The 23,761-nt window shown below is 41.2% G+C and overlaps 1 protein-coding gene across 3 annotated transcripts in view; it reads left to right on the top strand.

Annotated features, from left to right (window-relative positions):
- LOC120573402 (H-2 class II histocompatibility antigen, E-S beta chain-like) overlaps positions 1–23,135 on the top strand; it is a 52,868-nt gene extending 29,733 nt beyond the window's left edge. The window contains exons 1-6 of one of the 3 annotated variants that reach the window (XM_039823119.1): positions 14,836–14,942; positions 15,415–15,687; positions 17,466–17,679; positions 17,854–17,921; positions 19,346–19,459; positions 22,583–23,135. In XM_039823119.1, the coding sequence (XP_039679053.1) occupies positions 14,888–14,942; positions 15,415–15,687; positions 17,466–17,679; positions 17,854–17,921; positions 19,346–19,459; positions 22,583–22,608 (750 nt within the window). In that variant the 5' untranslated portion in view covers positions 14,836–14,887 and the 3' untranslated portion in view covers positions 22,609–23,135. Of the gene's footprint in view, positions 1–14,835; positions 14,943–15,086; positions 15,094–15,414; positions 15,688–17,465; positions 17,680–17,853; positions 17,922–19,345; positions 19,460–22,582 lie in introns of those variants that run through there. The other 2 variants (XM_039823120.1, XM_039823121.1) reach the window with 2 other exon arrangements.
- Positions 23,136–23,761: the final 626 nt, after the last annotated feature.

Below are 23,761 nucleotides of genomic sequence, written 5' to 3'. Positions count from 1 at the left end.
ACTAGTCTACAACCCATGCTACTCTGCTAATAGACATGTTTTACACAACTAGTCTACAGCATGCTACTCTGCTAATAGACATGTTTTTACACAACTAGTCTACAGCGCTACTCTGCTAATAGACATGTTTTCACACAACTAGTCTACAGCATGCTACTCTGCTAATAGACATGTTTTTACACAACTAGTCTACAGCATGCTACCTCTGCTAATAGACATGTTTTACACAACTAGTCTACAGCGCATGCTCTGCTAATAGACATGTTTTTACACAACTAGTCTACAGCATGCGCTACTCTGCTAATAGACATGTTTTTACACAACTAGTCTACATGCATGCTACTCTGCTAATAGACATGTTTTACACAACTAGTCTACAGCATGCTACTCTGCTAATAGACATGTTTTACACAACTAGTCTACAGCGGCTACTCTGCTAATAGACATGTTTTACACAACTAGTCTACAGCATGCTACTCTGCTAATAGACATGTTTTACACAACTAGTCTACAGCATGCTACTCTGCTAATAGACATGTTTTTACACAACTAGTCCTACAGCATGCTACTCTGCTAATAGACATGTTTTACACAACTATTCTACAGCACGCTACTCTGCTAATAGACATGTTTTACACAACTAGTCTACAGCATGCTACTCTGCTAATAGACATGTTTTTACACAACTAGTCTACAGCAGCTATCTGCTAATAGACATGTTTTTACACAACTAGTCTACAGCATGCTACTCTGCTAATAGACATGTTTTACACACTAGTCTACAGCATGCTACTCTGCTAATAGACATGTTTTACACAACTAGTCTACAGCATGCTACTCTGCTAATAGACATGTTTTACACAACTAGTCTACAGCATGCTACTCTGCTAATAGACATGTTTTACACAACTAGTCTACAACGCTTCACTCTGCTAATAGACATGTTTTACACAACTAGTCTACAGCATGCTACTCTGCTAATAGACATGTTTTACACAACTAGTCTACAGCATGCTACTCTGCTAATAGACATGTTTTACACAACTAGTCTACAGCATGCTACTCTGCTAATAGACATGTTTTACACAACTAGTCTACAGCATGCATACTCTGCTAATAGACATGTTTTACACAACTAGTCTACAGCATGCTACTCTGCTAATAGACATGTTTTTACACAACTAGTCTACAGCATGCTACTCTGCTAATAGACATGTTTTACACAACTAGTCTACAGCATGCTACTCTGCTAATAGACATGTTTTACACAACTAGTCTACAGCATGCCTACTCTGCTAATAGACATGTTTTACACAACTAGTCTACAGCATGCTACTCTCTGCTAATAGACATGTTTTACACAACTAGTCTACAGCATGCTACTCTGCTAATAGACATGTTTTACACAACTAGTCTACAGCAATGCTACTCTGCTAATAGACATGTTTTACACAACTAGTCTGCACTTCTACTCTGCTAATAGACATGTTTTACACAACTAGTCTACAGCATGCTACTCTGCTAATAGACATGTTTTACACAACTAGTCTACAGCTTATCTGCTAATAGACATGTTTTTACACAACTAGTCTACAACCCGCTACTCTTCTAATAGACATGTTTTACACAACTAGTCTTACAGCATGCTACTCTGCTAATAGACATGTTTTACACAACTAGTCTACAGCATGCTACTCTGCTAATAGACATGTTTTACACAACTAGCCTACAGCATGCTACTCTGCTAATAGACATGTTTTACACAACTAGTCTACAGCATGCTACTCTGCTAATAGACATGTTTTACACAACTAGTCTACAGCATGCTACTCTGCTAATAGACATGTTTTACACAACTAGTACTAAGCATGCTACTCTTAATAGACATGTTTTTACACAACTAGTCTACAGCATGCTACTCTGCTAATAGACATGTTTTACACAACTAGTCTACAGCATGCTACTCTGCTAATAGACATGTTTTACAAACTATTAGCTACAGCGCTTCTCTGCTAATAGACATGTTTTTACACAACTAGTCTACAGCATGCTACTCTGCTAATAGACATGTTTTACACAACTAGTCTACAGCATGCTACTCTGCTAATAGACATGTTTTACACAACTAGTCTACGCATGCTACTCTGCTAATAGACATGTTTTACACAACTAGTCTACAGCTGCCTACTCTGCTAATAGACATGTTTTTACACAACTAGTCTACAGCATGCTACTCTGCTAATAGACATGTTTTTACACAACTAGTCTACAGCATGCTACTCTGCTAATAGACATGTTTTACACAACTAGTCTACAGCAGCTACTCTGCTAATAGACATGTTTTTACACAACTAGTCTACAACATGCTACTCTGCTAATAGACATGTTTTTACACAACTAGTCTACAGCATGCGCTACTCTGCTAATAGACATGTTTTACACAACTAGTCTACAGCATGCTACTCTGCTAATAGACATGTTTTACACAACTAGTCTACAGCACGCTACTCTGTATAGACATGTTTTACACAACTAGCCTACAGCATGCTACTCTGCTAATAGACATGTTTTACACAACTAGTCTACAGCATGCTACTCTGCTAATAGACATGTTTTACACAACTAGTCTACAGCATGCTACTCTGCTAATAGACATGTTTTACACAACTAGTCTACAGCATGCTACTCTGCTAAAAGACATGTTGTACACAACTAGCCTACAGCACGCTACTCTGCTAATAGACATGTTTTACACAACTAGCCTACAGCACGCTACTCTGCTAATAGACATGTTTTACACAACTAGTGTACAGCATGCTACTCTGCTATCTGTTATCTGTACAGAAACAGTCCTTTGTGTGTTTGTACTGGTCAGGTGTATGCACTATAAGGACTGTGTATGGATACTGTTCAGTGTTTTATTGAACTTACAAGTTATACATTATTTGGTTCCCTTGAAAATTGGTTTCTCACCTTTAGTATATCCTTGTAATATTAGATGCATAACAATTTCAAGTGGTTCAAAGAATCTAGTTATGGTAAGATTATTGAGAAATGGATTTTCAGGGCTAAATGGTATACAAAAACAGTCCTTAGTGTGTATGTACTAGTCAGGTGTATACACTTTAAGGATTGTGTATGGATACGGTTAAGTTTTGTATTGGTGTGTATGCAAAGATGAATTTTTACACTCACTATCATCATTGCACTACATTACTGTCTCATTTATATCAGTATCTTTACCTTAGTACGTAATTGTATTGTTAGCTTTTAGGATATCAGTAACTATAGTCATTTGTTTAACACTGGATGTCACTGTGCTGAACTGACTCAATTTCTGTGAATGGCTGTACAAATATTCATTTGAACATACTGTATACCTGAAGCCTTATCTTACTCCTGTCTAGATAATTACGTTGTTACCTCACTCCATATCAACAAGCATAATTTTGTTGTGCCTTACTGGTTAATTAATGATAATTTCTCCCTTTTTCTACACAAGATTTCAACTGAGGCAGAGGGTTACCATGCGGTCTTGGCATCTGACAGCCTCAAAGATGTTGAAAAGGTGACTTAATCTCTATTTAATGTTGACATTGACATCAGATATTTTTGGTTGCAAAGACGTTTCACTAGATGCTGATATTTCAGGGAGTGGTATGGATACACAGTCCTCAGTGTACATGTACTGGTCAGTTGTGGACAGTTTGAGGACAGTGTATTTGGACATTATCCCTCCATAGTAAGATTATTGTTAAATGTGACTCTGAATATATGCTGTTAGGTATTTAGCATTATTAGTAGTATCAGCCTTTCTCTATAATATTAATAATAATATAATAAATTGAATTTATATAGCGCTTTTCATGGACTCAAAGTCGCTTTACAGGGCAGGGTAGATTATAAAAACATAACAAAACAAAACGAGCAAACAAAACAAGTAGAACAAAACAAGATACAGATGAAAAAGGGAGGGGGGCAGGTGGACTATGGGTAGGCTGAGGTGAAGAGATGGGTCTTGAGGCGGGACTGGAAGATGGTGAGGGACTCAGAGGTGCGGATCTCTTGGGGGAGGGAGTTCCAGAGCCTGGGAGCTGCTCTGGAGAAGGCTCTGTCCCCAAAACAGCGGAGTTGGACTTTTGGATGGAGAGGGACCGGCTGAGGTGGATCTGAGGGACCGTGAGGGTTGGTAGGGGAGAGGAGGTCAGTGAGGTATGAGGGGGCCAGATGGTGGAGGGGCTTTATAGGTGAGGACCAGGATTTTGTAGGTGATCCGGTGGGAGATAGGAAGCCAGTGGAGTTGTTTTAGGACTGGAGTGATGTGGTGCCAGGATTTGGAGCAGGTAATGAGGCGGGCGGCTGAGTTCTGGACCAGTTGGAGTCGGTTGATGTTGGTAGAGCTGATGCCGAGGAGAAGTGAGTTGCAGTAGTCCAGTCGGGGGGAGATGAAGGCGTGAATGAGTCTTTCAGCAGCGGGGGGTGTGAGAGAGGGTCTGATTTTGGCGATGTTGCGGAGGTGAAAGAAGGAGGTTTTAATGACTTGAGGATGTAGGCTCAAGGGAGAGGGTGGAATCAAAGATAACGCCAAGGTTGGGGCGCTGGGGAGATGGGGAGACAATGGTGCCGTCGATGGTGAGAGTGGGGTTATTGGTTTTGCTGAGTGTGGATTTGGAGCCGATCAGAAGGAATTCTGTTTTGTCGCTGTTGAGTTTGAGGAAGTTGTGTTGCATCCAAGGTTTTAATAGCTGACAGACAGGAGTTGATGTGGGAGAAGGGAGGATTGTGGGGGATTTGGTGCTGAGGTAGATCTGGGTGTCGTCAGCATAGCAGTGGAAGTCCAGGTTGAAGTGGCGGAGTATCTGACCAAGAGGGAGGATGTATGATGATGAAGAGGAGGGGCCAAGTGCGGAGCCTTGGGGAACACCTTGAGTGACTGTGGCTGTGGCAGAGGTGTGGTTGTGGAGAGATGAGAAATGGGATCTGTTGGAAAGGTAGGAGTGGGCCAGCTGAGTGCAGTACCGTCGATACCGAGGTCTTTGAGTCTGGTGAGCAGGATGTTATGGCTCACGGTATCAAAGGCTGCACTCAGGTCCAGGAGGATGAGGATGTTGAGGGAACCCGTGTCAGCAAAGGTGAGGGGGTCGTTGGGGGACTTTGAGGAGAGCGGTTTCTGTGCTGTGTAGGGGCGAAAACCAGATTGGAGAGGTTCGAATAGGTTATTGGCAAGAAGATGGGTTTGTAGTTGTGAGGCGACTATGCGTTCCAGGGTTTTAGACAGAAAGGGGAGGATAGGGGTGTAGTTGGTGATAGAAGGAGAAAGAGGATCCAGACCAGGTTTTTAAGGATTGGGGTGACAGCGGCAGTTTTGAAAGCAGAGGGGACAGTTCCAAGGGACAAGTGAGGAGTTGAAGAGGTTAGTGAGGTAGGGGCATAGGACCGGGAGGCAGGACTTCAGAAGTGGAGTAGGGGAGGGTCAAGGGAGCAGGTAGTGGGTTTGGAAGAGCTGATGAGTTTGGAGATTTCAGGAGGAGTGACTGGGTTAAACTGGGAGAGGAGGAAGTGTGGAGGAGGGTCGGGAGGTCTGGAGGGATGGAGAGAGGAGGGTCCAAGGTAGGTGCTGGAGTAGATCCTGGAAGGTCAGATACAGGGGATAGGGATTTGTAAATGAGATTGATTTTGTCAGTGAAAAGTGGAGGAATGAGTTGCAGAGATCCGGGGTAGAGGTAAGGAGGCTGTTGGTCCGAGGCGGTAGAGGTTGTTCAATGTGGAGAAGAGGGTTCTGGGGTTTTGGCGGGGGTCCGGTGAGGATGGTGGAGAGGTAGGCAGATTGGCAGCAGGAGGGGCATCTTTGTAGGCGATGAGATGGGATTTATAGGCTTCATGATGGACTGTGAGGGATGATTTCTTTGTCAGACGTTCAAGTTGGCGGCCAGTTTGTTTCATTTTCGGAGTGCAGGTGTGTACCAGGGTGAAGAGGTGTTAAAAGTGACGGGTTTTGTTTTAGGGGGGCCAGGGTGTTGAGGGAGGTAGACAAGGTGGAGTTGAGGTGGTCTGTGAGGTCATCGGGTGAGGTGAGGGTTGAGTCCAGGTGGAGATGGTGGAGAGCAGGTCAGAGAGATGGTGGGGATTGATAGATTTGAGGTTGCGGAAGGTGATTTCTCTGAGGAGGCGGTGGGGTTGGAGAAGGGATGGTGAACCGTATCAGTTTGTGATCAGAGAGGGAAAGAGGCATGGATGGAGGTCGAGCACTGGTTGGTTGGTGGAGCAGACCAGGTCGAGGATGTGACCTTTTCATGGGTGGGGAATGTGACATGTTGGGTGAGAGAGAAGTTATCCAGTAAAATTTTGAATTCTGATGAGAGCTTGCATGTGGGGAGTCCATGTGGATGTTTAGAATCCCCGGTAGCAGCAGACGTGAGAGAGAGATGAGGCTAGTGTGAGGAGTTCAGTAAAATCAGAGAGGAAGGAGGGATTTGGTTTAGGTGGCCGGTAAATGAGGATGACTGTCATGGAGGAAAGAGTTTTGAAGGCGAGATATTCAAAACGATGATACTGAGGGGAGGGTGAGTTCTGTGATCCGGAAGTTCTGATTGAAAATGACGGCGAGGGCGCCACCGTGTGCCAGGGGCGGGGGTTTGCAGATGTAGTTGTAGCCAGGGGGATGCTTGGTTGAGGGAGAAGAAGTCGTTGGGTTGTTGCCAGGTTTCGGTGAGCAGAAGGGAAGTCAAGAGTGTTGTCGAGGATTAGTTCATGGAGGGCAGGGGCTTTGTTGTGAGCCGGTCGGGTGTTGAGGAGGGACAAAGTTGGCATGGTGAGAGGGTGGTGGGATGGGGGCAGGCTGGAGAGATCTGAGGTTGTCCGGTTGGCGCAGGTCGTTGGGGTGTGGGGTATTGTGCAGTTGAGGGGGGACAGTGAGCCGATTAGCAAATGATTGGAGAGTATGATTGAGTGTATGTGAAGTGGGGAAAGCACTGTAGTCCGGTCCCGGTTTTCTGTGTAGCCTGATGATGCGTTCAGCCCTATGTGAACCAGTGGGTGAAGCATTCAGATGACGTGGGACAGGTGCAACAAAGCGTGCAGGTGACCAGATGGATGGAATGGATTGTCCGTGGTGGAAGAAAACAAACTTGCGCGCGAGAGCTTTGTTATGTAACCGCCGCGTAGAAGTCCGAACTGTTTGATGACTGGGATGCAGGATGGAATGGAGTAGTTGACGAGTTGGACCAGTTGCAGAGTTGAATATTTGATCATGATGCCGAAGGAGGGACGGAGAGGCTCCGTGATAGTGGTTAGCCGTGGGCTAGGAGCACAGAGGGTGGAGGTGGAGATGGATGAATGAGGTGATTGCCAAAATGATCCACAGCATGACCGAAGGAGAGGAATGTCTGATCAGTGGCGGCTCGCATCTGGTGGAGGTTGCCTATGAGGAGGAGGTCAGCAATCGGGTTAGCCGCCGAAGCAGCTAGGATTTGCCGCGCGCCGTTTGGTGAAGCGGGGCAGCTAGCTAGCGGCTAACCGACGAGGCAAGAGTCCGGTCAAGGAGCCCCAGGCGGCTTCGGGAACCAGCAGAGAGACTGTCCAGAGGTACAGAGGCTGTCCAGAGGTAGGGGGTACAGCGAACACAAACACAAGAGAATAGCAGACGAATAGCAGATGAATAGCAGACGGAGAAGCGGCGAATAACCAGCGCCAGCGTCCTCTCACGTCGGTGTCGAAAGTAGTAAGATATTAGAGCCACAAAGATTTAAGTGGAAAAAAATCACTTCAATTCTGTGTTTAAATCAATACTTTTAAAAAACCCAGGCTATTTTTTATCATCCCTGTGTGGATGTGGTTTATCAAATTTAATTGACAGCGACATTAACAGAAGACCAGTTCAAATGGAATTCCATGAAATAATGTGTAATCACAAGAGAAAGGAGTTAGGTATTGCAATAGAAACTAAACTGATAGCTTCTCATGTTTTTAGCCATAATACAACAAAATTATTAACAATTTGTGTTAAAACACATTTTAATTTCATTATTGTATGTGTTCATATACTTAAATGAGACAGTAATGTAGTGTAATGATAGTGTAAAAATTCATCTTTGCATACACACCGATACAAAACTTAACAGTATCCATACACAATCCTTACAGTGTATACACCTGACCAGTACATACACACAAAGGACTGTTTCTGTATAACATTTATCACTGAAAATCCATTTCTCAATAATCTTACCATAAATAGATTATTTGATCCACTTGAAATTGTTATGCATCTAATATTACAAGGATATACTAAAGTTGAAAAACCAAGTTTCAAGGGAACCAAATAATTTATAACTTGTCTGTTCAATAAAACACTGAACATTATCCATACACAGTCCTTATAGTGAATACACCTGACCAGTACAAACACACAAAGGACTGTTTCTGTATATACAGTCCTTAGAATGTCTTTAACCTTTTTACAAACATATAAAACTCAAGAATATGTTTGTTAAACGTACCTGATTAATGTTGTCTGAGCAATTTTCAGGTATTACAAGTGTCATGTCTGGACAGAACAGGACAGGGGACTTGACAGGAGAATCTTTCTCACCAAATAGCTTTATATAAGTATAAGGACTGTATATACAGAAACAGTCCTTTGTGTGTTTGTACTGGTCAGGTGTATGCACTATAAGGACTGTGTATGGATACTGTTCAGTGTTTTATTGAACTTACAAGTTATACATTATTTTGTTCCCTTGAAACTTGGTTTCTCACCTTTAGTATATCCTTGTAATATTAGATGCATAACAATTTCAAGTGGTTCAAAGAATCTAGTTATGGTAAGATTTTTGAGAAATGGATTTTCAGGGCTAAATGTTATACAGAAACAGTCCTTAGTGTGTATGTACTAGTCAGGTGTATACACTTTAAGGACTGTGTATGGATCCTGTTAAGTTTTGTATTGGTGTGTATGCAAAGATGAATTTTACACTCACTATCGCCATTGCATTACATTACTATCTCATTTATATCAGTATCTTTACCTTAGTAGGTAATTGTATTGTTAGCTTTCAAGATATCAGTAACTTCAGTCATTTGTTGTCCAATATCCGATAATGGATGTCACGATGCTGCGTGAATTCATTTCTGTGAATGGCTGAACACAATTTTATGTTTACATATTGTATACTTGAGCCCATGTCTTTCTCTGAAATCCAAGATCATTGTGTTGTGCCTTACTGGTTAATTTAATTATTTTTTCCAATTTTCTACACATGATTTCAACTACGACAGAGGATCATCATGGTACCGTGATAATCTGACAGCTTTAAAGATGTTGAAAAGGTGACTTAATCTCTATTTAATTTTGATATTGACATCAGATCTTTTTGGTTGCAAAGCAGTTTTACCAGATGCTGATATTTGAGTGAGGGTTATGGATACACAGTCCTCAGTGTACATGTACTGGTCAGTTGTAGACACTTTGAGGACAGTGTATTTGGACATTATCCCTCCATAGTAAGATTATTGTTCAATGTGACTCTGAATATATGCTGTTAGTATTTAGCATTATTAGTAGTATCAGCATTTCTCTATAATATTAGATCCACAAAAATTTAAGTGGAAAAAAATCACTTCAATTCTGTGTTTAAATCAATACTTTTAAAAACCCAGGCTATTTTTTATCATCCCTGTGTGGATGTGGTTTATCAAATTTAATTGACAGCGACATTAACAGAAGACCAGTTCAAATGGAATTCCGTGAAATAATGTGTAATCAAAAGAGAAAGGAGTTAGGTATTGCAATAGAAACTAAACTGATAGCTTCTTATGTTTTTAGCCATAATACAACAAAATTATTAACAATTTGTGTTAAAAAGTTTTTTTTTATTGCATTATTGTATGTGTTCATATAAGTAAATGAGACAGTAATGTAGTGTTATGATGATAGTATAAAAATTCATCTTTGCATACACACCAATACAAAACTTAACAGTATCCATACACATTCCTTAAAGTGTATACACCTGACCAGTACATACACACTAAGGACTGTTTATGTATAACATTTATCCCTGAAAATCCATTTCTCAATAATCTTACCATAAATAGATTCTTTGATCCACTTGAAATTGTTATGCATCTAATATTACAAGGATATACTAAAGGTGAAAAACCAAGTTTCAAGGGAACCAAATAATGTATAACTTGTCTGTTCAATAAAACACTGAACAGTATCCATACACAGTCCTTATAGTGCATACACCTGACCAGTACAAACACACAAAGGATTGTTTTTGTATACACAGTCCTTATATATATATATATATATATATAATATATATATATATATATAAATATATATATATATATATAATATATTTATATATAAAATATATAAATATATAATATATATATATATATATAATATATATATATATATATATAATATATTTATATATAAAATATATAAATAAAGATGAATTTTTACACTCACTATCATCATTGCACTACATTACCATCTCATTTATATCAATATATTTACCTTAGTACGTAATTGTATTGTTAGCTTTCAAGATATCAGTAACTATAGTCATTTGTTGTCCAGTCATTTGTCATATAATGGATGTCACGATGCTGCACTGACTTAATTTCTGTGAATGGCTGAAGACATTTTTATGTTTACATACTGTATACTTGAGCCCTTTATCTTAAATAGACAATTGTGTTGTGCCTTACTTGTTATTTAATGACTTTATTTCCAATTTTGTACACAAGATTTCAACTAAGTCAGAGGATCACCATGCCACTGTGATATCTGACAGATACAAATGTATAACGCAATCTCTAATTCACTGTTTTTGTCATAAAAACTGTAAATATGATGTGGTTTCCTCAGTAATTCCAAGCTTGGAAAAATGTGCCGTGTGCAATGGACCCTATTCTGCCTTGAGATGGATTAGTATTAGATTTTCACGTTATTTTTTTGTGTGCATATTATGACGTAATTTAGATAGATTTTCAGGATGAAATACATTTTACATATCTCACAAAGTTTGACATAAAGAGCAGCCCAGAAAACAAGCACTCATAAAAATGCACTATGCTACCTTAAACATAAAAGAATGATCCCAGTGAGATCCATGCAGTTAGTTTTACACATTTTAAATATGGCAAGAGAGAGCATTAGCATTTGATCACTACATGGTATTTTCCAGTACAAGTACCGACAGATGGGAAATCAAGAGGAGAAAAAGTCGATTTTAAGTTGTCGATTTAGTAGGTAACAACATTTCTGTGCATAGGTGTTAACTCTAGGCATGTAGATTTCCACTGACTTGACCGAATATGTTTTATCACTTTGTAGTGTCTCCTGGAAATTGCCCTGAGAGACAGGATCAAGCAATGCAACAGAAAAGGCAGTGGTCCCCAAAAGATGTTGCAGCTATGATGAGACATTTTTAAAAAGCACATTGCCAACGGAAAACTGGCCACAAGAATTGAATGCCAGCAGTGCAAGAACGCTGAACACCCTGCTCTTGATAGGCAGTCACTTCAAAACATCAGAGACTTTGTAAGAAATCGGGGCAAAACTCTGAAGAAGAAAAGCCGCCAATAAAGTGTTATGTTGCCGTTATGATGCAATTATGTTGTAGTTCTTTGTTGTTCTTAAAAAGGGGCAAGTTTCCTCTGATGAAAATAGCACCTTTTTCACTGACTGATGTAATTTGTCTCTATGTATAAGCTGTCTTTTACAAGGTCATACTGGATGTAGATTACCAGTCATATTGCACAAATAGCATTGTATTTAAAGAGACCACTACACTTTAAAGTGGTCATTTTACTGTATCAGCAATGTCATTGCTGCATGTGTACCGTATTAAATACAATTTGTATTAGCAATGACTTTGAAGTTTAATCACTCATGCCCTCAAAGGGGCAAAAGGCATAAAGCAGACAAAAAAAGTGGTTGCATACATTGACCTATCTATATCTATATCTATATAAATATAAAAAGAGAGAGAGGCTCTTATATAGAGAGTTATATTGTCTGTTAAAATCTGTCCTCATATGTTAGGTGTGTCCTTTTAATGCACAGTGCCTTCACTTAAGTGTATGTGTTTGGACATGTTCCATTTAATCATGATTGACCCTTTAATGCACTTCAGTGACAGTTTTGTGTGTTGTATAGCTACTGTCCTTACAAATTGGGTTAGTCCTTATAATTTCGATTTGTGTCAGGGGCTTATGCACCTAATTAACTTCTGTCCTCATAATTAGGCATGTTGTCAGGTTGTTACATTTTCAGTTGTGTTGTGTGTATTCAATATTTGAAGTGGAATTTGTGTTGTATGGCTTAAAACAGATTTTTGATATTAACCACATCTTTGTGAAGCAAGTGGAAAGGGGAGCCCCTCTAATGTAGCAAAAAACCTGTTTGGGTAGCAGTCTCCCTTCAGTACACAAAACCTGTGTGTGTGTGTGTGTGTGTGTGTGTGTGTGTGTGTGTGTGTGTGTGTGTGTGTGTGTGTGTGTGTGTGTGGAGTCACATGTGCAAAACTCAAACCACAGTCTGCACTACCTACAGTCACTATATAAGCTTTATTGCAGACCCAGGTCCATATAACACATAATACAGTATAAAAAAATATAATAATTACATATTAACTTATAGGATATACAGGCTATTGCACCAATGCTGTCTTAACCTGGAAGTGTATCTATAACAGCTTTTCACAGGGCTGACTAGAGCTTCGATTATGTGGTTCTCTGACTTGTCCGGGCCACACTTGAAAGTAAACATCAGCTGTCTTAAGAGTGCCTCACAGGTTGGCACTCTAGTGGACACGAACAGATGGCTGGCACTATGCCACCTCGGGACACGGAGCAGCAGCCTCATTGCATCATTGTATGCTACCTTGAGCCTCTGCATACTCTTTTTCTTACAGTCACGGTAGGGCTCCACACAGCGAAATACCTCGCGAATTTCAGCCAACGAAAGTTTGCCTCGGGGGCGTGGTTGCAAAAACAACACGCAAGTCCGCAACATGTTTTTAAATGTCCCGGGCTGTCAGAAGACAGGGCGGTAAAAATACACAGCAGCAAACCATCGGTAAAATGTTAGCTCATAAATGCTCTGGTAACCTGGCTATGTAGCCTAGCTGCCTAGGACCAGGTCGTCCACATACATAAGATGATTAACAATAGTGTTGCCCACAAGACAGCCCTTTTTTAACCCATTTAGCTGATTTGATAATTCATCCTTATAAACATTAAATAAAATAGGAGACAGAATTCCTCCTTGCCGCACTCCGTTACTCACACAGAATGGAGCAGATACAACATTATCCCATTTAACCTGAAACGTTTGGTGGGCATATATATATATATATATATAAAATTCTCACTAAAAATTTAGGGACACCTCTATCTAGCAATTTTTCAAACAATCGTTCATGATTAATTCTTTCAAATGCCTTTGACGCATCAATAAAGCATATGAATACAGATGAATGTAGACCTGTGTACCTGGACACAATCTCTTACATACATAGGTCAGTTCCATGTTTTCTTTTGAACCCAAACTGATTGTCAGTAGTAAGGACATATATTTCTAGCTTTAACAGTATTCTCTCCAGTACTTTCGACAAGATACTGGCTAATGCAATTGGTCGATAATTGTCAATACTATTGAGCTTACCAGCCTTGTCTTTAAGCACAGGTACTAACATTACAGACATAATAGCCCAGCAGGACAGATATTAATAATCAAATCATTATATGTAGAAGACAGTTCCCAGTCTGACAGAGTTCAGTGTGTTTCTGCTCCATCAGCAGCCAGTAGTCTGAGTTGTCTGCCTGGTAACAGGTGATGCTTAGTCTCTTTCTGCCTTTTCAGATGTCAGTCTGGTTAAACCATTATACAGCATGTACACAATGTAAGAACATCTATTTGTAAAGAGGACTTTCTATAAGCTAAACTCATCAAAGAGCATTCAGACACATAGAGGAGTCTTGAAGACATCTGATGGATACATGGAGCTCTGTAGCAGCAGATGACTAATTTCTTAACCCTCTGAAACCCAAGACCTTTTTGATCGTTTTTCTGCTCCTGTCACATTATTACTCACTTTGAGCTAGTTTTTCACTCTATCTGCAAGTTATACATCTCACATTGACAACCACAACCATGGCCAGTAGGAATAACTAAAACATGTCTTTTCAGCTGTATAGCAAAGGATTATAATGGAACAAAACATAGAAACATGAAAAACGTTAGGTACATTTATCTGATAATTTATTTAACAAAATAGAAAAACAGTTGAAACAGATAATTCAACATGTCCCTGTGTGTGCATGTGGAGGAACAGCCTGAGCCCGACAGAGAGCAGATAAGAGGACAGAATGACACCAACACACAAAGTTTTCTTTCTGTTTATTCTGCTTAGATGCTGCGCACAATTCTTCTATTTGGAGGGAAAACCCTGCTGTTTATTCTGGCATCATGTTGGCTAAAATATTGGTGACACTCTGAATGGCAATATCTAAGTCAACAAGAATGATCAACATCATGTCCATATAACGTACCATAAGTAGGTATAGTAATTATGTTGATATTTGAACAGTACTGTGGATATAATCTGATCAGACTGTATTATCAGAAACTCAATAATAAATTACTCGGATCAATAATGAAAAACTTGATCATTACTTCTTTAGTTTCCAGTCTGCCAGAGTTCAGTGTGTTTGTGCTCCATCAGCAGCCTGTAGTCTGAGCTGTCTGCCTGGTAACAGGTGATGGTTGGATAGGATTGGATGCTGCAGGTCATGTGATCATGTCCTCTGGTTTTTAGAGCAGCTCTCAGTGAGACTGAGTCAGTGTTTGTTAAGAGAACAGAGGAACATGGCTTCATCCTTTCTCAGGGTCTCCCTGCTCTTCATCAGCCTCTACACAGCAGGTAGGATCAATACTCTGATCACTGATCAATACTACACACTTTATACTGTTTATACTTCATCAGCCTCTACACAGCAGGTAGGATCAATACTCTGATCACTGATCAATACACACTTTATACTGTTTATACTTCATCAGCCTCTACACAGCAGGTAGGATCAATACTCTGATCACTGATCAATACTACACACTTTATACTGTTTATACTTCATCAGTCTCTACACAGCAGGTAGGATCAATACTCTGATCACTGATCAATACTACACACTTTATACTGTTTATACTTCATCAGCCTCTACACAGCAGGTAGGATCAATACTCTGATCAGTGATCAATACTCTGATCACTGATCAATACTACACACTTTATACTGTTAATACTTCATCAGCCTCTACACAGCAGGTAGGATCAATACTCTGATCACTGATCAATACTCTATACTGTAATTCAAACTGATTGTTCTTCTCTTCCAGATGGATTTATGGAATATGCTGTGGACCGTTGTGTGTTTAACTCGTCTGATCTGAACGACATCGAGTACATCTACTCTCATTACTACAACATGGAGGAGTACGTCAGGTTCAGCAGCAGTGTGGGGAAGTATGTCGGATACACTGAGTACGGAGTGAAGAACGCAGAACGCTGGAACAAAGATCCTTCAGAACTGGCTCGGAGGAAAGCTGCGAAGGAGGCGTACTGCAAACACAACATTGATATTGACTACCAGGTTGCGCTGACTAAATCAGGTGAGTTAGTGTTTCTGTGACATCATCATCTGATTTATTAATTCACTGAATCATCATCAACTCATCTACTGATTCATCTGACTCATAGTTTATAATAATCACATTTATTTAACGTTTCAGCAGGAAATCAGATGGTGAATTCATTCTGAACCAGTTTGATTTATGAATATTTAATCATTAGATATTATTACAATTAAAAACACTGTTTAAATAACACAAAACTATAATCTGTTGTAATAAATTAATATTTTATGAATGAAAGAATGATTTTAATGTTTAAATCAAAGCACCACCTGCTGGTTGAACCCTGGTACTGCAGCTACTGATAATACATATTAATATTATAATGATTATAATGATTATTCATTATGAACTCTACTGATAATACATATTAATATTATAATGATTATAATGATTATTCATTATGAACTCTACTGATAATACATATTAATATTATAATGATTATAATGATTATTCATTATGAACTCTACTGATAATACATATTAATATTATAATGATTATAATGATTATTCATTATGAACTCTACTGATAATACATATTAATATTATAATGATTATAATGATTATTCATTATGAACTCTACTGATAATACATATTAATATTATAATGATTATAATGATTATTCATTATGAACTCTACTGATAATACATATTAATATTATAATGATTATAATGATTATTGATTATGAACTCTACTGATAATACATATTAATATTATAATGATTATAATGATTATTCATTATAAACTCTACTGATAATACATATTAATATTATGATTATAATGATTATTCATTATGAAATCTACTGAGAACAGTCATATTATTATGACTAGTGTTATATTTAAACATTAGAGCTTAGAGTTTGATTTATTTTAATGTCCTGATCTCATTTCTACTGTTAATGTCAGTTTTTATAATGGGGGATTCTCCCAGAATGCTCCTGTGAAATCTGTCAGTCAGCCATCAGAACCAGTGGGCGGGACATAAGTGAAAGGCACCAATCAGAGGACAGCATGTCCCTGCTGTGTTGTATGAAGGGCTGTGTCTGAGCTGAAGGAGCTGTAATGGAGGACATGATGAATAATGTGATGACCATGTGTTGTATGAAGGGCTGTGTCTGAGCTGAAGGAGCTGTAATGGAGGACATGATGAATAATGTGATGACCATGTGTTGTATGAAGGGCTGTGTCTGAGCTGAAGGAGCTGTAATGGAGGACATGATGAATAATGTGATGACCATGTGTTGTATGAAGGGCTGTGTCTGAGCTGGAGGAGCTGTAATGGAGGACATGATGAATAATGTGATGACCATGTGTTGTATGAAGGGCTGTGTCTGAGCTGAAGGAGCTGTAATGGAGGACATGATGAATAATGTGATGACCATGTGTTGTATGAAGGGCTGTGTCTGAGCTGAAGGAGCTGTAATGGAGGACATGATGAATAATATGATGACCATGTGTTGTATGAAGGGCTGTGTCTGAGCTGGAGGAGCTGTAATGGAGGACATGATGAATAATGTGATGACCATGTGTTGTATGAAGGGCTGTGTCTGAGCTGGAGGAGCTGTAATGGAGGACATGATGAATAATATGATGACCATGTGGTGTATGAAGGGCTGTGTCTGAGCTGAAGGAGCTGTAATGGAGGACATGATGAATAATGTGATGACCATGTGTTGTATGAAGGGCTGTGTCTGAGCTGAAGGAGCTGTAATGGAGGACATGATGAATAATGTGATGACCATGTGTTGTGTGTTCCAGCTGAGCCGTATGTCCGACTGAGCTCTACGGAGCCCTCTGGTGGTAAACATTCGGCCATGTTGGTCTGCAGCGTCTACGACTTCTACCCCAAACACATCAGAGTCAAGTGGACCAGAGACGGACAGGAAGTCACCTCTGATGTCACTTCCACTGATGAGCTGGCAGACGGTGATTGGTACTACCAGATCCACTCTCACCTGGAGTACACGCCCAGGTCAGTCACCTACAGGTCCAGGTTCAGGTCCAGGTCCAGGTACGGTCTGGTTCTGGTTCTGGTTCTGGTCCAGGTCCAGGTCCAGGTCCAGGTCCAGGTCTGGTCCAGGTCCAGGTCCAGGTCCAGTATTGTCAGTAGGAACCAGAATCTCTGATGTCTGGTTTGTGTCAGCAGGTCTGGAGAGAAGATCTCCTGTATGGTGGAACACGCCAGCCTGAAAGAACCTCTGATCACTCACTGGGGTAAATACCTGTCTCTCTCTCTACCTGTCTGTCTCTCTACATGTCTGTCTCTCATCCTACCTGTCTCTCATCCTACCTGTCTGTCTCTATCCCTACCGGTCTGTGCCTCTCCTTAACTGTCTCTCTCTCTACCTGTCTGTCTCTCTCTTCCTGTCTCTGTCTACTTATCTATCTCTCTCTAACTGTCTCTCTCTCTAGCTGTCTGACTCTCTCCCTACCTGTCTCTCTCTTTACCTGTCTCTCTCTCTACCTGTCGATCTCTCTCCCTGTCTCTCTCACTACTTGTCTCTCTCTCTGTCTGACTCTCTATCTGTCTGTCTCTTTCCCTGTCTGACTCTCTACCTGTCTCTCTACCTCTCTGTCTCTCATCCTACCTGTCTCTCTCTCTACCTGTCTGTCTCTATCCCTACCGGTCTGTGCCTCTCCTTAACTGTCTCTCTCTCTACCTGTCTGTCTCTCTCTTCCTGTCTCTGTCTACTTATCTATCTCTCTCTAACTGTCTCTCTCTCTAGCTGTCTGACTCTCTCCCTACCTGTCTCTCTCTTTACCTGTCTGTATCTCTTCCTGTCTCTCTCTCTACCTGTCGATCTCTCTCCCTGTCTCTCTCACTACTTGTCTCTCTCTCTGTCTGACTCTCTATCTGTCTGTCTCTTTCCCTGTCTGACTCTCTACCTGTCTCTCTACCTCTCTGTCTCTCATCCTACCTGTCTCTCTCTCTACCTGTCTGTCTCTATCCCTACCGGTCTTTGCCTCTCCTTACCTTACTCTCTCTCTACCTGTCTGTCTCTCTCTTCCTGTCTCTGTCTACCTATCTATCTCTGTCTCTCTTTCTAGCTGTCTGACTCTTTCTCTAGCTGTCTCTCTCTGTTCTTGTCTGTTTATCTTCCTTTATTTCTCTCTCTGCCTGTCTGTCTCTCTGTCTATCTTCCTGTCTCTCTTGCTACCTGTTTGTCTCTTTAGATGTCTGTCTGTCTCTGTACCTGTACATCTCTTTTCATGTCTTTGTATCTCCCTGTCTCTCTTTTCCTGTGTCTCTCTCTAACTGTTTGTCTCTCTCTCTACCTGTCTCTATCAATACCTGCCTGTCTATCTCTCTACCTGTCTGCCCTTCTACCTGTTTGTCTCTTTCTCAGTCTGTCTTTCTACCTGTCTGACTCTGTCTCTTCCTGTCTGTCTCTCTACCTGCCTATCTTTCTCCCTGTCTGTCTCTCTCTCTACCTGACTGTCTCCTCACCTGACTCTCTCTCTATCCCTGTTTCTCTCTCTACCTGTCTGTCTCTCTCTCTACCTGTCTCCTCACCTGTCTCTCTCTTCACCTGTCTCTCTCTATCTGTCTGTCTCTTCACCTGTCTCTCTCCCTGTCTGTCTGTCTGTCTCCTGACCTGTCTCCTGACCTGTCTCTCTCTCTCCCTGTCTGTCCTCAGACCCGTCCATGCCTGAGTCTGAGAAGAACAAGATTGCCATCGGAGCCTCAGGACTGATCCTGGGTCTGGTCTTATCTCTGGCTGGATTCATCTACTACAAGAGGAAGGCCCGAGGTCAGAACAGGGCTCTCTGTAGACTAGTTCAGACCTCTTTACAGAACATTAGACCATCTACTACAAGAGGAAGGCCTGAGGTCAGAACAGGGTTCTCTGTAGACTAGTTCAGACCTCTTTACAGAACATTAGACCATCTACTACAAGAGGAAGGCCCGAGGTCAGAACAGGGTTCTCTGTAGACTAGTTCAGACCTCTTTACAGAACATTAGACCATCTACTACAAGAGGAAGGCCCGAGGTCAGAACAGGGTTCTCTGTAGACTAGTTCAGACCTCTTTACAGAACATTAGACCATCTACTACAAGAGGAAGGCCTGAGGTCAGAACAGGGTTCTCTGTAGACTAGTTCAGACCTCTTTACAGAACATTAGACCATCTACTACAAGAGGAAGGCCCGAGGTCAGAACAGGGCTCTCTGTAGACTAGTTCAGACCTCTTTACAGAACATTAGACCATCTACTACAAGAGGAAGGCCAGAGGTCAGAACAGGGCTCTCTGTAGACTAGTTCAGACCTCTTTACAGAACATTAGACCATCTACTACAAGAGGAAGGCCCGAGGTCAGAACAAGGCTCTCTGTAGACTAGTTCAGACCTCTTTACAGAACATTAGACCATCTACTACAAGAGGAAGGCCCGAGGTCAGAACAGGGTTCTCTGTAGTAGTTCAGACCTCTTTACAGAACATTAGACCATCTACTACAAGAGGAAGGCCAAGGTCAGAACAGGGTTCTCTGTAGACTAGTTCAGACCTCTTTACAGAACATTAGACCATCTACTACAAGAGGAAGGCCTGAGGTCAGAACAGGGCTCTCTGTAGACTAGTTCAGACCTCTTTACAGAACATTAGACCATCTACTACAAGAGGAAGGCCGAGGTCAGAACAGGGCTCTCTGTAGACTAGTTCAGACCTCTTTTACAGAACATTGACCATCTACTACAAGAGGAAGGCCCGAGGTGAGAACAGGGCTCTCTGTAGACTAGTTCAGACCTCTTTACAGAACATTAGACCATCTACTACAAGAGGAAGGCCGAGGTCAGAACAAGGCTCTCTGTAGACTAGTTCAGACCTCTTTACAGAACATTAGACCATCTACTACAAAAGAGGAAACCCGAGGTCAGAACAGGGCTCTCTGTAGACTAGTTCAGACCTCTTTACAGAACATTAGACCATCTACTACAAGAGGAAGGCCGAGGTCAGAACAGGGCTCTCTGTAGACTAGTTCAGACCTCTTTACAGAACATTAGACCATCTACTACAAGAGGAAGGCCCAGGTCAGAACAGGCTCTCTGTAGACTAGTTCAGACCTCTTTACAGAACATTAGACCATCTACTACAAGAGGAAGGCCCGAGGTCAGAACAGGGCTCTCTGTAGACTAGTTCAGACCTCTTTACAGACATTAGACCATCTACTACAAGAGGAAGGCCCGAGGTCAGAACAGGGCTCTCTGTAGACTAGTTCAGACCTCTTTACAGAACATTAGACCATCTACTACAAGAGGAAGGCCCGAGGTCAGAACAGGGCTCTCTGTAGACTAGTTCAGACCTCTTTACAGAACATTAGACCATCTACTACAAGAGGAAGGCCCGAGGTCAGAACAGGGCTCTCTGTAGACTAGTTCAGACCTCTTTACAGAACATTAGACCATCTACTACAAGAGGAAGGCCTGAGGTCAGAACAGGGCTCTCTGTAGACTAGTTCAGACCTCTTTACAGAACATTAGACCATCTACTACAAGAGGAAGGCCCGAGGTCAGAACAGGGCTCTCTGTAGACTAGTTCAGACCTCTTTACAGAACATTAGACCATCTACTACAAGAGGAAGGCCCGAGGTCAGAACAGGGTTCTCTGTAGACTAGTTCAGACCTCTTTACAGAACATTAGACCATCTACTACAAGAGGAAGGCCCGAGGTCAGAACAGGGCTCTCTGTAGACTAGTTCAGACCTCTTTACAGAACATTAGACCATCTACTACAAGAGGAAGGCCCGAGGTCAGAACAGGGCTCTCTGTAGACTAGTTCAGACCTCTTTACAGAACATTAGACCATCTACTACAAGAGGAAGGCCCGAGGTCAGAACAGGGCTCTCTGTAGACTAGTTCAGACCTCTTTACAGAACATTAGACCATCTACTACAAGAGGAAGGCCCGAGGTCAGAACAGGGTTCTCTGTAGACTAGTTCAGACCTCTTTACAGAACATTAGACCATCTACTACAAGAGGAAGGCCCGAGGTCAGAACAGGGTTCTCTGTAGACTAGTTCAGACCTCTTTACAGAACATTAGACCATCTACTACAAGAGGAAGGCCCGAGGTCAGAACAGGGCTCTCTGTAGACTAGTTCAGACCTCTTTACAGAACATTAGACCATCTACTACAAGAGGAAGGCCCGAGGTCAGAACAGGGCTCTCTGTAGACTAGTTCGAACCTCTTTACAGAACATTAGACCATCTACTACAAGAGGAAGGCCCGGAGGTCAGAACAGGGTTCTCTGTAGACTAGTTCAGACCTCTTTACAGAACATTAGACCATCTACTACAAGAGGAAGGCCCAGAGGTCAGAACAGGGCTCTCTGTAGACTAGTTCAGACCTCTTTACAGAACATTAGACCATCTACTACAAGAGGAAGGCCCGAGGTCAGAACAGGGCTCTGTAGACTAGTTCAGACCTCTTTACAGAACATTAGACCATCTACTACAAGAGGAAGGCCCGAGGTCAGAACAGGGCTCTCTGTAGACTAGTTCAGACCTCTTTACAGAACATTAGACCATCTACTACAAGAGGAAGGCCCGAGGTCAGAACAGGGCTCTCTGTAGACTAGTTCAGACCTCTTTACAGAACATTAGACCATCTACTACAAGAGGAAGGCCCGAGGTCAGAACAGGGCTCTCTGTAGACTAGTTCAGACCTCTTTACAGAACATTAGACCAGTTTCACAATAGTTCCAGTCTCAGAGGAGTCCCAGACCAGGTCCAGAGTCTGAACACTGGTTACCTTTACTAGTCCTTCTGAAACCTGTCTCTAAAAGTTCTTCTCTAAAATAACCTTTTTATTTTGTTTAGTTTCAGACCAGATCAGTTTGAAGGACTAATGTCTGGATGTGTTGTCTCTTCTCTTTAATCCAGGACGGATTCTGGTTCCCAGTAGCTGATTCTGGACCTGGTTCTGGTCCTGTAGCTGTTTGTCAGATGGAATAAAAAGCAGCAGCTGCTTCAACCTGCTTCGTGTGTTTCAGCTCAGCAGACTGTCGGTCCTGGACCATCTGCTGGACCGCCTCAACTCCTGATTCTCTGATGATCTGGACTCTGATACTCAGCTGGTCTGAACCCTGGTCCAGGACTGTGGTGTTAACTCTGATGGTCCTGGACCAGGTCTGAACCTGATCCAGGACTGTGGTGTTACTCTGACGGTCCTGGACCAGGTTTAGTCTGGACTCTGGTGTATCCCAGCTGGATCTGAACTCTGCTTCATCTACATGTGATATGATTCTTTCTGTGTGAAATCAATATTTTTCAGCCACTTATATCCACCAACGTAATAACTCTGGTCTTTAAATCAGATATAATCAGTTATTTGAATGATTTGGGGGCTGGCAGGTTGTGTGATTGTTAGATTTATATATTTTTACTGGAGTGAAACATTTTCTAACCCTAATAAACTGATCAGAAAACTCTCTGACACACTGTGGATTTATTGATCAGATAATAAACTGGAAGAATTTCATCTATAAAGATCCATGTCTCATAACAACTTATTCACCAACAGTTTAAAGTTAACTAATATGTATTCAGTCCTTTAGTCTTCTTCATGCTGAATGATTTATTTCTATAAGAAACTTATCAGAACATTTCTGGTAAACACCAGATTTAAAGTGGTGCTTTGGTATTAAAATCAGTTTTACAGATCTGTTGATTAAATCATCTAATCAAGTCAACAACATCATATCAGTGTTAGTCGACTACAGATTACTTTAATCAAAGACAAAACTAATATTTATATTCTCATAATACTGTATTTCTTTATTCCCAGTCCATCATTGATGATATAAACACATCACTAGTCTTACAGCAGCTTCTTCTTAAGCAATGCAGCCAACTTGGCACCTCTATTTCTACAGAGAGAGAGAGGACACTAAGAAGACTGCCTGCCTCTACTTCTACAGAGAAAGGGACACTAAGAAGACTGCTCGCCTCTCTATTTCTACAGAGAGAGGACACTAAGAAGGCTGCTCCCTATTTCAGAGAAAGGACACTAAGAAGACTGCTCGGCCTCTATTTCTGCTGGTAGAGTAGAGACACACTAAC

The sequence above is a fragment of the Perca fluviatilis genome, chromosome 14 (genome assembly GCF_010015445.1).
Source record: "Perca fluviatilis chromosome 14, GENO_Pfluv_1.0, whole genome shotgun sequence".
In the NCBI taxonomy this organism is placed as follows: Eukaryota; Metazoa; Chordata; class Actinopteri; order Perciformes; family Percidae; genus Perca; species Perca fluviatilis.
Note: the sequence above shows the minus strand (reverse complement) of the source record. Positions and strands in the feature narration are given on the sequence as shown.